The sequence below is a fragment of the Myripristis murdjan genome, chromosome 16, assembly GCF_902150065.1.
Source record: "Myripristis murdjan chromosome 16, fMyrMur1.1, whole genome shotgun sequence".
Taxonomy (NCBI): Eukaryota; Metazoa; Chordata; class Actinopteri; order Holocentriformes; family Holocentridae; genus Myripristis; species Myripristis murdjan.
The window spans coordinates 9,173,536-9,189,879 of NC_043995.1; the positions used below are offsets into that span (position 1 = coordinate 9,173,536).

The following is a 16,344-nucleotide window of genomic DNA, read 5'->3' on the forward strand; positions in this document are numbered from 1 at the left end:
GACTGAAAAGGAAAGGATTGGGATTTTCCTTTTTTTGCTTTTGTCAGAGGGGTTATTTTCGGTCGGTCCATTTATATGGCAATGAAAGGAGATGAGGGGGAGATAGAAGAAGAGGAAACCCATAATGGAAACTGACAAACATAGGATTCACACCCACAGTCTGTTACCAGCAATAACACTGGATTGGACTGTTCTCTGCTTATAGTCAGGGATTGTAATAGAAGCTGTCACGTTCTTATATGTACTAAAGAGTAGCCTGGGAGTTGACGGGGCATTGAAGCTGAAATATAGCCTTACAAAAGCCTTTAATGTCCAGTGCAGACTATTTACAGAAGATATATACAGAGTTTCACTGCTGACAGGGAGATTATTTTGAAATGGAGATGCTGACTCAGAGTTCTAGATACATGTTTTGTTCCACAGCTCTGCTTTTGCTAAGGCTTGCATCTGTATATTGCTTGGCACAAACAATTTCACAATAATAAATGTACATGGGGTAGTTCTTATAGAACTGATACTGCTGCAACACTGTTAAAAACTTCAGGGCAGCAGAGTGACTGCCACATCAACCAGCATGAACTTCAGTGACAGCTGGAACTGCATTCAGAAGTGACATTACTTGCTCTATGACTGCTGCTTCTCTCTTCTTTTTCAGCAAAAGATACTGATATTTGACATTTTGCAGTTTCTGGGGTGAATTCACAAAGAGTGGACTGCAGCTGCTGTTTGCACCATGGGTTGCGCATCACTTGCAACTGCTATCTGCCTAAAGTCTGGGCGTGACACCGCTTATAATGTGCCTTGATTACCACCAACTCTCTGAAGATGCTAATAATTTCACTCTAACTGTGTGTGGCTATTAGTGCTGCTCTTTGTGAATTGCACTGTTTTTGTAGTGAGGCTCATTTGCATAGAAAAGGGACAATTTTGTGCCAAAAGTATGCTCATTACCTAATTTAAATACGTGCAAATTGAGATGATGCACTGTGCTGCTATTTGTTTGGCAGTGCAGTTGGAGGTGCATTTCACCCTTTGCAGGTGCTTCGTGAATTGCACAGTTTTTGTTTGTCTTACTTTAGTGGCCGCAAAAGCCACACAACTCTTTCGTGAATTCGCTCCTCTGTGTAGGCTACAGTTCGCTCTGTTTTTTCAAGCTGCAGTGGCTTATCACTTTTTGGCTTTTGTTGAGTTTGGCACAAAACAGATTCACTAGCATTGGCTGTGTTCACTGCTGCAAAAATTATTATGTGACATGTTAGATGACTGGTTTCCAAACTAGGGTGTGGGCACTCCCAGGGGTTGTTGATGAGGCCCCAATGGTCCCCTAGCAAAATGAGGAATACTTAGTCTAAATATCTCTATCATTCCACTTATTTGAGTTTACAGCAGTAGACTGATGGATCATAAGTTTCACTCTCCAAATATGTGTCTCCCCACCTATATTACAAAGATTTGTCCTGTTATATAGGTCATGACAGTCATATCTAGTAACCATTATGTCCTCAAATGGGAGTCTGTCAGACAAATCTTTATCACATGGATTCATTGAGGTTCATTGTTTAATGTGTTTCTATTTGGAGGGCCTTGACATGAAAACTGATGCGACCTTTTGTGTCAGACCACTCTGAGCAGTCCCAAGTTAGGGAATACAATCACACACAGGCTACTGGAATGGCTTGTGTTTGCCGCTCCATAATAACAAGAACCACGTGTCATTCTCCACACATGTTCTGGCTTCCTCTCCTCAAGGTCTGCTGTCACATCAAATGAATGGACTGTTTCCTCTCTAGATAGATATACATCATTCTGAGCCTTTAATGATTTCTATATTTACTTTTCCGATCATTTGCTAAAGACCTTTGATCCAGATGTTGATGCTGCATTTATGCACTGAAATTGTTGTGTTGGTAGGTTTTGTGTGCGTGTAACACGTGCCTAATTGGAAGGCAGTGTGTAGCACAAACATTCAGATATAGCCACAAATCCAGTTTCACTGCTACATGAGCTTCAGATGAAACAGCAGAACAAACAAACACAGCATCACCATCCATTTTCAGGTTCCTATTCATAAATTGGAAACATTTAAAAAGCAATCTGCACTATTTGCTGTCCAATAAGCACAATATCCTCCAAATATGATTTATACATGACTGCCTTACAAAAAAAAAGTGCATTGTTGACTTTGCCTTGCTGCCCAGAGCAGTCAACTTTCAGCAGATATATTTATTTTTTATGATGTGTATAGTCTGCAAACTTTTGGCAGACTTTCATCTTAAGCTTTTTCTTACACAAAACAATGTGCATCTGCCGTTGTGTGTGTGTGTTCAAGCCAGTGTGTCAGGAGATTAGGTCACACTAGTGCCTTTCCTAAATAGCCAAAGTCATCAGATTACATGCTGCGCTCTACGAGGTGCAAATAGTAGTCATAAAATGCTGAAACACTACTTGGGAGGGCGCAAACAGCTGGACTCCGTGGAGTCAGACGCATCCAGACACGCAGCGACAGGAAAGATATGAGGGGTGGACGGGAAAAGCGGGAGCAAAACGGAACTGAGGCGGGAAGCATTTAATGCATTAAAAGATGCACCTGACTCTGTGCAGTATATGTTTTTTTTTCTATGTCTCTTTCTCCTTCTCTAGGGATATAGAGGAATGACTTCTGGGATCTTGAATTTCATATTTATTACTGAACTATCTAGTCCAAGAATGCTTTTCCAAGTTGAAGAGAAGTATGTCTGAGGGTTTAGAGACTGTAATACAATAACTGAGACCTACTTATTAAGAACACTTAGTTTTATGCATAGTAAGAGCAGCACAGTGACACTGGGATGCAGTGCAGAAGACTCAGGGAAGTACCTATCTATCATTTGTAAAGGCAGCCAGCTCTTTCAGCCAACTCTTTCAACCATAAGATTCATTTTTTGTATTTTCTAACAACAAAGAGCAAGTGAAAATTGCATTTTCAAAATAGTTTGTCTTTGAAAACCTGGTTACATGGTGGCTATATCTAAGGAAATTTGAACTTCAGCTCCATGTAGACACTGAGTATTGGAAAACTGAGAATACCATGAGACCACACTTCAATTAGCAATTCCACTTCAAGCCAATTCTTAGTCATCTGTTGACTAGCTGTCCAAACTACATTACACCAACTGGATTTCTATCAATTTGAAAAACAAGTTTTTTTTCCAAATAGGCTTAATTCCAGTCTTTGAGCCATATGCACATGACTCAATATCTATATATAATTTTGAATTAAACGTGATGATAGCTGATGATGAAACACAGCACTGATCCTTTGGGACCTCTTGATTGGTCTTAAACACTGATTACAGCAGACTGCCAGGACCACACTGCACTCTTTTCAAAGCTTCATCACATCAATGCACCATGTCCCATTGGCTCTTGGAAATTCCAGGGAAGAGGTGGGAAGAGTGTGCCACATTCTAGTATTACTACTACTACTACCAGCCCCAGGGCAAGAAACACGCCCATCCTTTTTACAAGAGGAAAAAAAAAACATGACCTCCAAGTGATTTGTTGGGGGGGGGGGGACATTTAGCATTTCCCTTTGGTTCAAATGAAAGGTGCACATGAGAAGTTTGAGTAAAATTAGATCAAACACATGCAGCTGTACCGTAGTGAGGGTCGGGGATAAAGAGGCATTGATGATTGATGATTCTGGAAGCAAAAAGTACACAGAGCCAGAAGTATTACCTATTATAAAACTGTTTGCTTAATTACAGAGTGATTGATGGGTATAACAATCTGCCATTATTACAGTAAAATCTATAAAACATTTAAAGGGATACAGTGCAAAGTACTAGATTTATCAGTCTATTTATCCATTGCTATAACATTAGGCCTCATCTCTGCATGGTGTTTAAAGAATAATCCAGTGTTTTGGGCAAAATGCTCCTTTTCTGACTGACAAAAGATGTTCAAGACCATTTTTGCCTCTGTGCATCCAGTAGTTTGGTTCCTATGTGTAGCATTTTGTGTTAGCTTAGCACAAAGACTTGACGTCTATGGGAGTCATTAGCCTAGCTCTGTCAAAGTTAAAAAAATAAACCTCACAGTAATTCCAAAAGCTGTCTTATTTACACAGTTTACACATTACATTTTACATTTACACAATGTATATTTCAAATGCACATGATACATTATGAAAATGCTATCAAACATCCTGTCTCAGTCTTGGTAAGTCAGAAAAAGGGGTATTTTGCCCAAAACACTGGAGTAGTCCTTTAATAATTCTGATGTAGGCTATATGTAAAGGCATATTTAAGTGTGTGTGTGTACTATGTCAGGGTGGTAAACAGGCTTAACAGCTTCCATTGTGTGGTGGTGGTGAAAACCACCACTCCAGATGTTGGATTTAGGGCCTAAATGACACAGATTACAACCACAAAGCACTTTAACACTATCTCTATTTTTCTTCTATTGTTTGCAAATAGACCAATATGATCTCATTGTGTGAAACTGCTTTGAGAAAATTGGCCAGTGGAATTTAAATAGGCACAGTGCTATCTGTTAGGGCAGTGATGAAAAAAAAAAGACATTAGACATCATATGCCTGGGAAAAATACGATTCAAGGTAGCAGTGTAAAACAAGGCCTGCATGGCACTCCACTCACCCCTCAACTCTGCCTCCCTCACCCCCATAAAAGCCCGACTAAAGCGGATTACGCTTCGGCATAAAGTCGACACACACAGAAGGACCTGCTTTACGATCTCCCCTTCCACATGTGTGTCACTGTGTCTGCAGAGTCTAAAACCATTTGGCAGGTGAACAGTGGAGTCAGTGGGCTTGGTCTGCCTCTTTTATTCCACCAACTCTTCACTTGTAAGTAAGAGATTTTTATGGTTGAACTCCCTACTGTCATCAAAGCGGAGCTAAGCGCGATATGGGCTGCCAGAGGAGGGGAGCTGAAAAGAGAATTTATACATGGGCTTTACAACATGGCACTCCTCCTTACAAGGGGGGTTTTCAGCCCTTCAAAATGCCACGGAGCGAACAATGACCCTTAAAGCTTTCCTCTTGCCATCCCTCTCACTGACTTTCTCTCTCTGTCTGTGTCTTTCCCTCCATCAGCCAGGCTGAGAAAACACTGGCATGCAGACAGATTGAGTGACTCACTCTACCAAATGTTAACAGTGTCAAAGTTTTCATGGGAAGAATGACTACTTTTTTTTCTCACAATTCAAAGCATCGAGTATTTGCAATCTTGAAAAAATAAAAAATAAAAAAATGACTGTTTACTGACAACTTTTACTAAATACATGACACCAACTCCCTCATCAGCTTCTCCTAAATTCCATTCCATAATTCCTAAATCATGCACACACACACACACACACACACACACACACGTATGTTTATGTATGTATATATATGTATGTGCAGCCACTATATCTGTAACTGACGTGCTAAAAGGCCTCTGGTCTGTGTTGTGCTGTAATTGTGAATCTGTGAATTGTTAAGTATAGATCATGTTCAGTTAATGAAAAATGCTTACATCAAATTAATTTCCTCATAAATCATTTACTTTGCAAATAAGGATGATGATTTGGTTTGATCCTGATTCCCTGCACATCTTTCGCAAAAAAACCTCCCTGGCTGGAATGGACCGATCTGGCTGGTATCATGCTATAGATGGAAACCAGATGCTCTCACAGATCAATGCACATATTGATCTTGCTTCCTCTGGTCAATATTTACCTGTCACCTGACAAAAAGGAAGTCGACCAAAGACCAAGGTCTCCTGTGAGCTGTCAGCCTAGTGAACTTTAGGACCACATTTTGACAAGACATAGACATATCATCTGGAGCAGAAAGAAACATATGAACTATATGTACACATGTCAAGTGACGGTTCCATGGTAAATGAACAGAAAAGCTGTTTAAATTAATCTTACATTCTGTTCCTGACTAAATAACAGGTATAGTGCATGTTAAAATATGCTCATGTTATAGTAAGTGGGTCATAGTGTGAACTTCAGAATATGTTGCCTTTGTTTGTGTCTCAGGCTTTCACTAGAGGTCTACCTTTGCCCTGCTGGTCCAGTTTGGGCAGTCCCCTGATTCACACAAGAAAAAGTCAAATTCCCATTGATGCACTGACCCAGTCCATCCCAGTCAGCCCGAATCGTGAGAACCACATTTACAGTCTCTGTAACCTCTGGACCCTTTGGCTGATTTTTTTTACTGGGTTCTGGTCTGAAATGCAGACACACACGCACACACGCACACACGCGCACACACACACACACACACACACACACACACACACACACACATACACAAGAAGAAGCATCCCTGGAGATGTGCCATTCTCTCTGTGTAGATTTACAGACCATTCTCAGACACAGCAGTGGTCCTCTGCAGTGGAAATATAAACAACAAACCAACAAAGACCGGCCTGGGATTTATTCTAATTAATAAAAACAAAAAGCATCGTTAAAGTGAAGGGTAGACTTACCGATTATTAAGGTGTTGATCAAAACTGCCATAAGACAGGAATTTCAAATGATAAACACTAACTCTCTATCATCTCTATCACCATCACTGCAGAATAAAGCTTAAACTGACCATTGGTCTGGACACAATTTATAAGAAGTAAATACATTTTCACTCCATTAGGCTATTCAGTCTGAACTGTGTCAAACTGGGACTTACAGATGGCACTTAGAAATTACATTATCAAACTCTGCTTGTTTACATGCCAGCTCCCACTGAGTAATACAAAGTACCATACAGAGTGAATGCAGAATAGAAAAGATTACGTGTGTTTTGGAGTAGTCCTTTGTTTTGTCCAGACTTGAGAGTTGGAATGACAGTTGGAGTCGGTGGGTGGACTTGCTTCACTTGGCCTTTAAGTGTACTCAGTGTCACGCTTATAAAAATGTTTCTATTATAATCATTAGGCAGTGGTGGACCACCATGGGAAGAATTGGAGTTTGGCCAAATTTCCCCAGGAAACACAAACAATTTGGGCTGAATTGGAATTACTACAAGGCCTTTTTATGGATGTTAGACTACATTCAATGATGGTTTCAGCACAGCAGCACTTAAACTGAGTGAAAAAGGGGAAGAGGTGGAATTAAAAACAAAAAATTTACCTAAACACCACCACAAAAATATAGAGGAATCATTTTAATATTTAACATTTTTGCATAAAAACGTGCTGCACATTTGACAAACCAGCTGTAGCCTTTAGCTCTTAAGTCCAAGCTAACACAAAATCATTCTCACTGGCCAGATTTGAAAGGAGGCTAAATGATACAAATGATGTGAACAAGACTCAAATATTAACCAAAAAAAAAAACCAAATGTAACCATATAAATCTGCCCAAACAGTAGAATCAGGTTTCTGGCTGGCAGCTGACGAACACTGGCATCAACTGCTGTGCCAAATTGGCTGGCTTGCTTGAAAGCTAGTTAAAAAGTCAAGTCAGTTCATTAACCGAGCTGAGCTGAAGCCACAAATCAGTAGCCTAAGAAAAAACTGTGGGACAGTATCCTAAATTTGGATAAGAAAAACAAGGGGCTCCACTAGACTATCTTTTCACTTCCATGATGGCACCTATTGCTATTAGATTTTTGATTCAACTCCAGTTACAGCGATAAAAAGTTTTGAACCCTCCAGCTATTTGTTTGTTGATATTATTTTACAATTGATATCCCTGTACTTTTAATTATTTCATGGCTTGTGAAAACATTTCATGGGTCTCTGGGCCATGAAACGTGGCCAAACCATACAGCACCACATAAACTTTTGATACGGGCTAAATGTGGAAACGTAAAACTACCAAAACTTTGAAGTCTGGCATTTGTAGGTTTTTACTCCTTTCTTGGCTTACAAACCAAACATTCTGTGGTGTTCGCAGACGTCAAATTTCCATAAAGTTGTTCATTAGTTGATTTAGGCAAAAGTGCAATATATGGAAAGAGCCTGAAATAATGACCCAGAACAGGCTGAGGGAAGAAACCTCTGTGATGACTTATGCTACCCACTTAGCCAAAGGGTTTGAGTCAAGTTAAGTCAAGTACAAGTCAAGTCATTTTCTCTGCAGACCTGGCAGATGATGCATTCAGTCGAGAGACCATGCAGTCTCCCAAGTGCTGTGTGAGTGGCAGCTACACAGTGGCTTACTTAAAGGACTGCTTGGTGACTGTGTGTGTTAACGAGAGGGGGAAAAACAATTGAAAAACTGTGGTTTTCCATTGTAAAGTTTTCCATTGACTTATTGACTGGTTGTAGTCTGATTTCTTCCCTGCTCAATAAGACTCCTTTTCTTGTCTCCTCGTAAGTCTACTTTGCTTCCCCAGCCTTTCCTTTAATTCAGTGGATAATTGCCATCTAATGCTGAATGCCTATTTGCCCAGAATCAGAGTAAACATTAATGAATGGGTTCAGTCATTTAATCTTCTCTTGCCTCCATCTTTTGCTCGCTCTTATTTGAAATCAAAAATGGGTCATGGATCTCCTTCTGGTGGGTCTTCACATGACAAGAATGCCAGTGCTGCATGTTTATATTAGAATAGGTCCCAGGACGAGACTAAATTACTTGAATTTGGCTCCCAGGCTAAAAATGTAACAACCCTTTATCTGTTTGAGTAACTTTAATGACTTACTTGGTACATCTTTTTCACCCTGAAAACTTGTAAATAATAAATAAAAAGTCTAAGAAGGAGCTTTAAATGCTTTGACTTTGTAGTCCTGTTTACTAACACAAACACAGACGCATTGACATATTCATCCACCCCCTCCCCCTGACCAACCCGACTCCGGACACGTTCAGACTCACCATCCCCGTGCATGTGGAGAGCGCTACTGAGGAGTTGACCCTTGACCTCAGCGACCCCTGGTAAAAGCAGAAGTCATCCCGGTGGTGGGCCCTCAGGCTCTTGGTGCCGTTCTTTCCCAGGACCTGAACGGTGAAGCCAGGTGCAATCAGGCTGTCCGAGGCCTCCCTCAGCTCCATGTGGAAGTCCTGCCCCAAGCCGCTGAGCCGGAAGTGCACCGTTTGGCTGCTGCCGTCAGTGTTCAAAGAGTCTGCATCGGGGGTCAGGGACCTGCGCTGCCTTCTGCGCTGGTGGTGGGCGACTTCATGGGAGATGTACTGGCCTTGGTGGTCGACCTCATATGGAGCCACAATCTCATATTCTGGAGAGAAAGAAAAAGATAAAGACATATCCAGACAGAAAATAAAGGAGAGAGATTATACAGACACATTTGGTTACATTCACGAGAACTGCATTAAAATGAAGTAGAGATACAATTTTAAAGACCAAATCCACTTTATACTGAATGGGAATACATACCAAACAGTGGAAATAGTTACAGAGAAAAAAGTACACAGAAGAGGGATGATCCTGCATGTCATAGCCTGTATTTCGTAGATGCAATCTGACAGAAACAAACCCCATAGTCCTTGTGGTCACTGTGGTCATTTCTCACTAATTTGAGCTGTCTACAGGAATTACTGTGATGTAGTACATACACTGTTGGTGTAACGTTCATGGCTGCACTGCAGATTGTCTAAAAATGATAACCTTTCCCCTTGCTTTGTAAATTCTCCTTGACCCGCCTCATATACTTTTGTTGCCAGGGTCAAGAGGGAGTTACAAGAAAAGGAAGGGTTTTAGACAATTCCAACGCAAGCCCCTTCAGCAGAGAGTGAATCATGTTTGACCTAGTGTTTTACTACAGTTTTTACTACAGCTCGGGCTGGATAACTGCAGGTCGTAAAGGGAGATGGTGGCAGGTCACAGGCCTGGCCCCTTAGACCAGTTAAATGTCTAATAGTGGTGTGGCCGGAGAAGCTAATGGGCTTTCCTCCAAAGGTCAGCTGAAAAGTAGCTGACTTCTCGAGCTGCGCTGATATTGGTTTTCCAGAGAAAACTGTGACAGTAGACACCCCTCCTCCTCATTTTCTGAGTAAGTATGGCCTGACCTAAGTAGGCCACCCCGCATAAGGGATGCATTTCCTTGTTTCTATGCTTGTGGGCACGTCTTTTACATGTACACAAGCCAAAAAGTGAATGATTCTCTTTGTAACTGTTGCCTGGAGCAATTCAAATCAAGCTATCTGGCTTAAAGAGATGTGATCTTCTTAATGGTGATACAGATTACCTGGCACAATATCACACCCCTTTTTGCCTCATGCTCTTAACACACTTTAGGTCTATAAGTAACCAGCGAGCAAACAAAATAAAGTAGCTTTACTGTTGATTTTGATACAGTGTTTGGAAATGGCCACTGCAAATGTGTTCAGCCTTGCCATGGGAAAATGATATGCGGTCACTTTATCACCTTAGAGTGCACAGAAATAACAGCAGCCTTGGACTTACAGTCAACAAGAGCCGGTCTCGGTTACTGTACGCTATGACCTGCTTTAGTGAGCCCAAATAATGGGTAAATATAGTGCGGAGACAGACATGTTGTGGCAGCAGGAGAAGCATGCAGGGTGACAGACAGTGTGTCATCATTGGCAGCGTGGATGCCTGAGATTTGAACTTGGGTATTCGGTGCATCTTGGCGCTGTCTTGCAGCCCATATCCAGAGCCTAACATATGCTAATTAGTGGCTGCATTTATTTAAAGCACTTTGAATTACCATGAGTGCATACATTTTTAGCGTGGGTGGTCGCGGTGGGAAGGAAACCTCCAGCCCTCACGGTGTCAGGGCCATGATCTACCCATACAGCAACAGGACCGCAAAGAGCAAACACATTTTTTAGGTCTCAAGCAGTTCAGTCTAGACTCCAAAGCACTTAGATAAAACCAGTAAATGATGTCTTTCTGTCCCTCTCTTTCTCTTTGTCCCCCTCTCTCTCCGTCACACACACCTAGTCAGCACTGTTTGTCCATCCCTAACTAAAAAACCAGCTGCAGTGACCCATGTCTGACAGTATACAAACAAATAGTCTGCGGGAACGCACACACACATACACACACACACACACACACACACACGTCTGACAGACAGAGACAAGGCCCTGCAGTGGTTAGTTTGTTAGTTTAGTGGCTCCTGAGTGCCATTAGTCCTGATAGTGGGTGTAACCAGTGGGAGCCTTTGTCAAACTTAGCGTGGGGTTGAAGGTGAACAGGTGAACTGTTTCCTGATCCATTCACACTGAGATAAGGTATATTATTAATAGTGAGCAGTAGTTAATGGAGAGCCTGTTGTGCACAACATGAGGATGCCCTGTTTCAGATCAGCTCTGTGTGTGTTCCAGTGAAAGGAGTGTCTGTGTTTTAATGTTTGTTTATTTGTTTATGGCTCTGTTTTTATGGTTACAGAAAATAAATAAATAAACAAAAACAAAAAGTGATCGACAGCCAAATAAGTTGTTGACTCAGCAGACCACATGGGGTGAGACTGACAAAACAAAGAACAGATGAAAGTTGTGAATTTACTGCATTTTTTTCTTTTTTTTTTTTTTTTCACCACCATATTTGGGCTTAGCATCAGTGCAAGTGGATGAAGGGTTAACTGAAACAATGGTAAGTACATGGCTCTAGACTGCAGTAAGATAAGTGAGGAAGCTTGTTTTTTCTATTCTCCGACTTCTACAAAATGAGAAACGGGGGATTCTTGTCACAAAGCATTAGAGAAACCATACCAATGTTATCTATTAATAATTAATTGTGCAGGGGGCTCATTAACAGTTTCCTTTTTTTCTTACAAATTACAAATCTGGACCACTGCATGTAAGATAACAGTGACAAGTGGGAAATGATGATGAATGGAAAGCCTTATATTGATCTCTGTGGAGAAAATGTCTATTTTGTTTGTTGCCCTGAAAAAGGGAGGCAAAGGTGCAAGGTCACTTACTACTGAAAAGACAGGGATTCAATGTCTTACTCAAGAGCACTTCAGCAGGGTTTGAACCTGAGTCCTCTGGCTGAAGGACAGGCTAATTATTCAGTATATCTATAACCAGGCTGCCAAAAAACTTTTCAAGCCATACCTAAAACATCCTCTTTGTCCTAACTTCAAACGAGACCCCTTTGAGATCCATTACCATAGCAGACACTGTGTTAGGTGGTAGGTCGCCCCCCAGCGGTGAAGAGAGGTATCATCCAGCGCAGGTGAGCGCTGTTCACTGCCGCTTTCAAGACTAGGGATGCAGTGATTTGGGTTTACATTTACTTTTGGTGCAGAGGCAAAACATCCCACAGAATATGACCCAAGTGATCACCGCTTTCATCATAAATACATACTGCTGATGAAATTAAAGCCGTACAAAAAGTTGACAGTTACTAATATTGCTTACCTGTATGTTGAGGCAAATTGAGAGATCGGAGCACGGCCGAGGCGTCTTGGGGAGCTTCCGCACTGTCAGCGCCATTATTCAAACGCGTGCTCTATGAGAGATTAAAGATAAATATGACTAGGCTGCAAATTATCATAAATAACTCGGTACTTTATCACTTGCGGTGCTGACAACTTTATGAGCTTTGCATGTGCGTCCAGGCGCGGCGGAGATCTGATACAACATGACTTACTTTGCTCAGTATGAAATAGCAAAAGAGATGGAAAAATATGAAGGTCCCGGTCCAGTGTCTCCACTCTGCACAAATCCATAAAAAAGCCATGTCTCTGCAGGATTGTGCACCTTTCTAAATCACACAGGCGGATGCCAACAGTCCGAGTGGATTAGACCGCACAATAGCAGCGGCTCTATGGGTCTTGTGCAAAGTCCTGCACAGATGAATGAAGCATCAGTCAAAGAGTTTCAGGTAAAGGTTACTTTCCGTCTGTCTGAGTTAAGTAGGCTTCCCCCAGCTCTGCTACTTTGGTCTCCATTCATTTCCAGGCGCAGTGTCCCGACGCGGTAAATGTCTTGAACTGCCGGCAAGACATTTTTCTTTTTTTTCTCCAGTCAGACAGTTGTCGGACCCGGCTGGTATCCAAAGTCTCTCTCTCTCTCTCTCTCTCTCTCTCTCTCTCTCTCTCTCTCTCTCTCTCTCTCTCTCTCTCTCTCTCTCTCTCTCTCTCTCTCTCACTCACTCTTTCTCTCTCTCTCTCTCTACCCATTGACCCCCCGGTCCATTTTGACTCCCAGTGAAATCATGTGATTGTCTCAAATAGGCTGCGTCCCGTCTCGGGATAGGGCGCACACTTCTATGAAAGTCGCTCCAATTCTGACTCTTGTTCGCCCTGCCGAGGGACTCTGCACAAAGCACAAGGCTGTTGACTGTTGTGTGTACTCGTGTGTGTGTGTGTGTGTGTCTGTGTGGAAGTGGTGAGGGGTGGGGTTGGGGGGCAACCCGTAGCCAATCACATCTGACACCTGTCCTGAGAGAGAGGTGTGAGCCTATTCCTGTCTTCCCTTCCTGTATCCATCTTTCAGGTGTGTGAGCGCATGTGTGTGTGTGTGTGTGTGTGTGTGTGTGTGTGTGTGTGTGTGTGTGTGTGTGTGTGTGTGTGTGTGTGTGTGTGTGTGTGTGTGCGCGTCATGAACAAAAGAAGTTCTGATAGTTTGATAACACCAGGCCACAGTGGATAGCATTAACCTGATAGGCTAAGTAGTGTGATCTATGAAAACTGTTATTTGTTAGTTGCAGTAGTCTATCTGCGTCATAGGCTATAGTTTCTAGATGATAAATTATTTTCATAACGCGTCAGTGATAAATCTTGTAAACGGTGGACAAAAATTAAAATTTGCTTGAATTTGGAATTCTGCTGAAATGGTAACCATGCATTTATGCCTTACATTACATTTGGAGGAGGGAATCTGTAATCTGTGCTGGATTACATTTTGAAATAACCAAAATTTTGAAGTAACCTCTGACACTGCTTAATCTGTTCGTCATTCCCACTCGGTCTCTTCTGTATTCCGCAGCTGCACTGATAGGCACCGTGCCAACTCCTCTAAACTCCCCACAATCATTCATGGAAGTGGTTAGGACTGTGGGAGCCAGGGGATTGGGAGCGCTCGTTTCATATTCTGGAGCATTTCATCCTCCCCAAAAGCAAACCAGATGAGCTTTCTGCTGTGCGGCAGGAGAAGGAGATGCGTGACGAGTTACAGTGTGAGTTTCTGGCACAAACCCAGAATAACATATTTGGATTTGGAGTGATAGGAGTAAGAAGTGATTGTATAGCTGCTCCACTGCTTTAAGATCCTGTCAGAGTGGTTCTGTGAAGTGTTGGAAACGTCCAGGAAATGTTATTTGTCATTTTAGATTCGCAATGGTGTCACTTATAGAAGATTTGTTCATTTTCAGCCAATGCCAGCAGAGGAAATAAATGCATTGTGCCATCTAAGCCACAAGAGCAATCTAAGGAGTTCACAGCTTCTTTTCCTAAGTAAATGTAAGGACACTGGAGACCTTTGAGTGATATGCCAATGCAAAACAATCACATCTCTGTCTAAGTTTGCTAATCCTGGATTTAATCAGTGATAAAATACCATTATAAAGACAATTCCTTCCATATGTTTTCAGGCTCGGGAAATCTTTACAGTGTCAGCTGCTGAAGTTATATTGCCCCTCCTCCTACACCAGCACACACCTCCCTTACTCTCAGACACACATGCACATGCTGCAATAGGATCCATGCTCTGTACCTATGTGACTGGCACCGTGCGATCCTGTGGAAAATGCATTTCTCACTTATCTCCCTGCAACCTATTTCCGGGACATTATCTATCTAGTGTGAGCCATTAGTTTACATTCACGCAGCAGCAGGAGACCACCTGATTCAAATCTACACAGTTTTCAATTGATCGTTTCTCCTGATGTGGAAGGTTACCAAACTTTTGGACTCTGAAGCTGTCTGACAAGGAAGCTGCTCTGATGTTGCATGCTTTATGGTACCTGTGTGGATGTGGATGTGCCTGTGTGTTTGGGGAAGGGTAAAGAGGAGCATGGACAGAGGGAAACAATAGACTGAGGGGAAAAAAAAAAGACACTTCATTGTTTGAAGAGGCTTAGCATTGTGAGCTGAAGCCTCTTGTAGTCCAAGCTGAGTTGTCTGCCATGAATGATTTGACCTTTGCACCCCTGAGCTCCTGTATGCCTGCCTGTCTGACTGCTTGTTTGCCTGCCTGTCTCTCTATCAGCTTGACTATTTGTCTGTATATCGGTTCCATCCACCTCACTGCTTGTCATCAATATCATCTGCTTGTGTACAAAGGAGAGGAGCTGGCACATGAAGGCAGCTCATTCCCTCACACACACACACACACACACACACACACACACACACACACACTGACATATTTTCATATAAGTGCATGCATGAATTGATGAATTCACATTGCAGGTTTACCACATGCAGAGTTGTGTGGACACTGGTCTGGGTGGTCTTCAGGATGAAAGCATGAATGAATGAATGAATGCATGAAGGAATGCATGACTTCAAACTTTTTTTTTTTTTTTTTTGTATTTTCTCCCCACAGACATTGTGTTTGAAATCTCTTGTGAAACAGTGAGTCTTTGGTAACTTTTATGAGGTGAACCTGATTTGAGTTGGACACTGTGGGTCTAAATCTCTCTCTCTCTCTCTCTCTCTCTCTCTCTCTCACACACACACACACACACACACACACACACACACACACACACACACACACACACTCCAAGTAGTTTTCACTCAATGGTCCCATTTAATTAGCTGTCTCAAAATGTCATCTAGGCAACCAGTGTGTGTGTGTGTGTGTGTGTGTGTGTGTGTGTGCACGCGCGCATCCGTGCGTGTGAGTGCATATGTGTATTTGTGTGCAGCTTTGAGTGTGAACCTGCAAATTGTGCGAGTGCGAGTATGTGTGTTTCAGTGTGCTTGTGTGTTTTGGTCTGTGTGTGTGTGGATGGTAAGCTGACAGCAGCTGTAAAATTCCTCTCTGAGCATCGCAGAGGGGAGGCTGATAGGAGCTGACAGGAAGCAAGACTGAGCGGAGGTAGGAGAGGGAGATGAAGGTGAGAGCGGAGCAGGAGGAGACGGTGGCTGCCAGCTAGTTTGATGATAGAGGGTTTAGTGAAGCTTCGCAGAAATTCTCCACTCTTGTCCAAGAAAAATGTGACTCCTTTGTTGTTATTGTCCTGACCTTACCTTGTGTAGCTCATAGACTTTGGGTTTACTGAAAGAACAGTTTCCCTGAAATATCTTACAACTGGTGAAGACTGCATGTAAGGATAGGGTTGTTCATTACCATTCCTGTTCTGGATACTTTTTTTTTTTTTAATTTTATTTTATTCTAATATTAAAGTGGCAGTCTTTGGTGCTAAGATGTCATTGCTGTGGTTTTTCTGCACTGTACCTTCTAGAGATAATTTGGTGAATCACTGTTGCCAGTACTGTGATGTGTTTTTGCTTGGATTTCTGTTGA

General features: G+C 42.1%; 1 protein-coding gene across 1 annotated transcript in view; it reads right to left on the reverse strand.

Annotated features, from left to right (window-relative positions):
• Positions 1-12,822, reverse strand: part of adamts16 (ADAM metallopeptidase with thrombospondin type 1 motif, 16) — a 63,146-nt gene extending 50,324 nt beyond the window's left edge. Inside the window, exons 1-3 of the mRNA XM_030072074.1 lie at positions 12,763-12,822; positions 12,286-12,376; positions 8,812-9,170 (exon numbers count right to left, since the gene is read on the reverse strand). Of these exons, the coding sequence (XP_029927934.1) occupies positions 8,812-9,170; positions 12,286-12,376; positions 12,763-12,822 (510 nt within the window). The remainder of the gene's footprint in view (positions 1-8,811; positions 9,171-12,285; positions 12,377-12,762) is intronic.
• Positions 12,823-16,344: the final 3,522 nt, after the last annotated feature.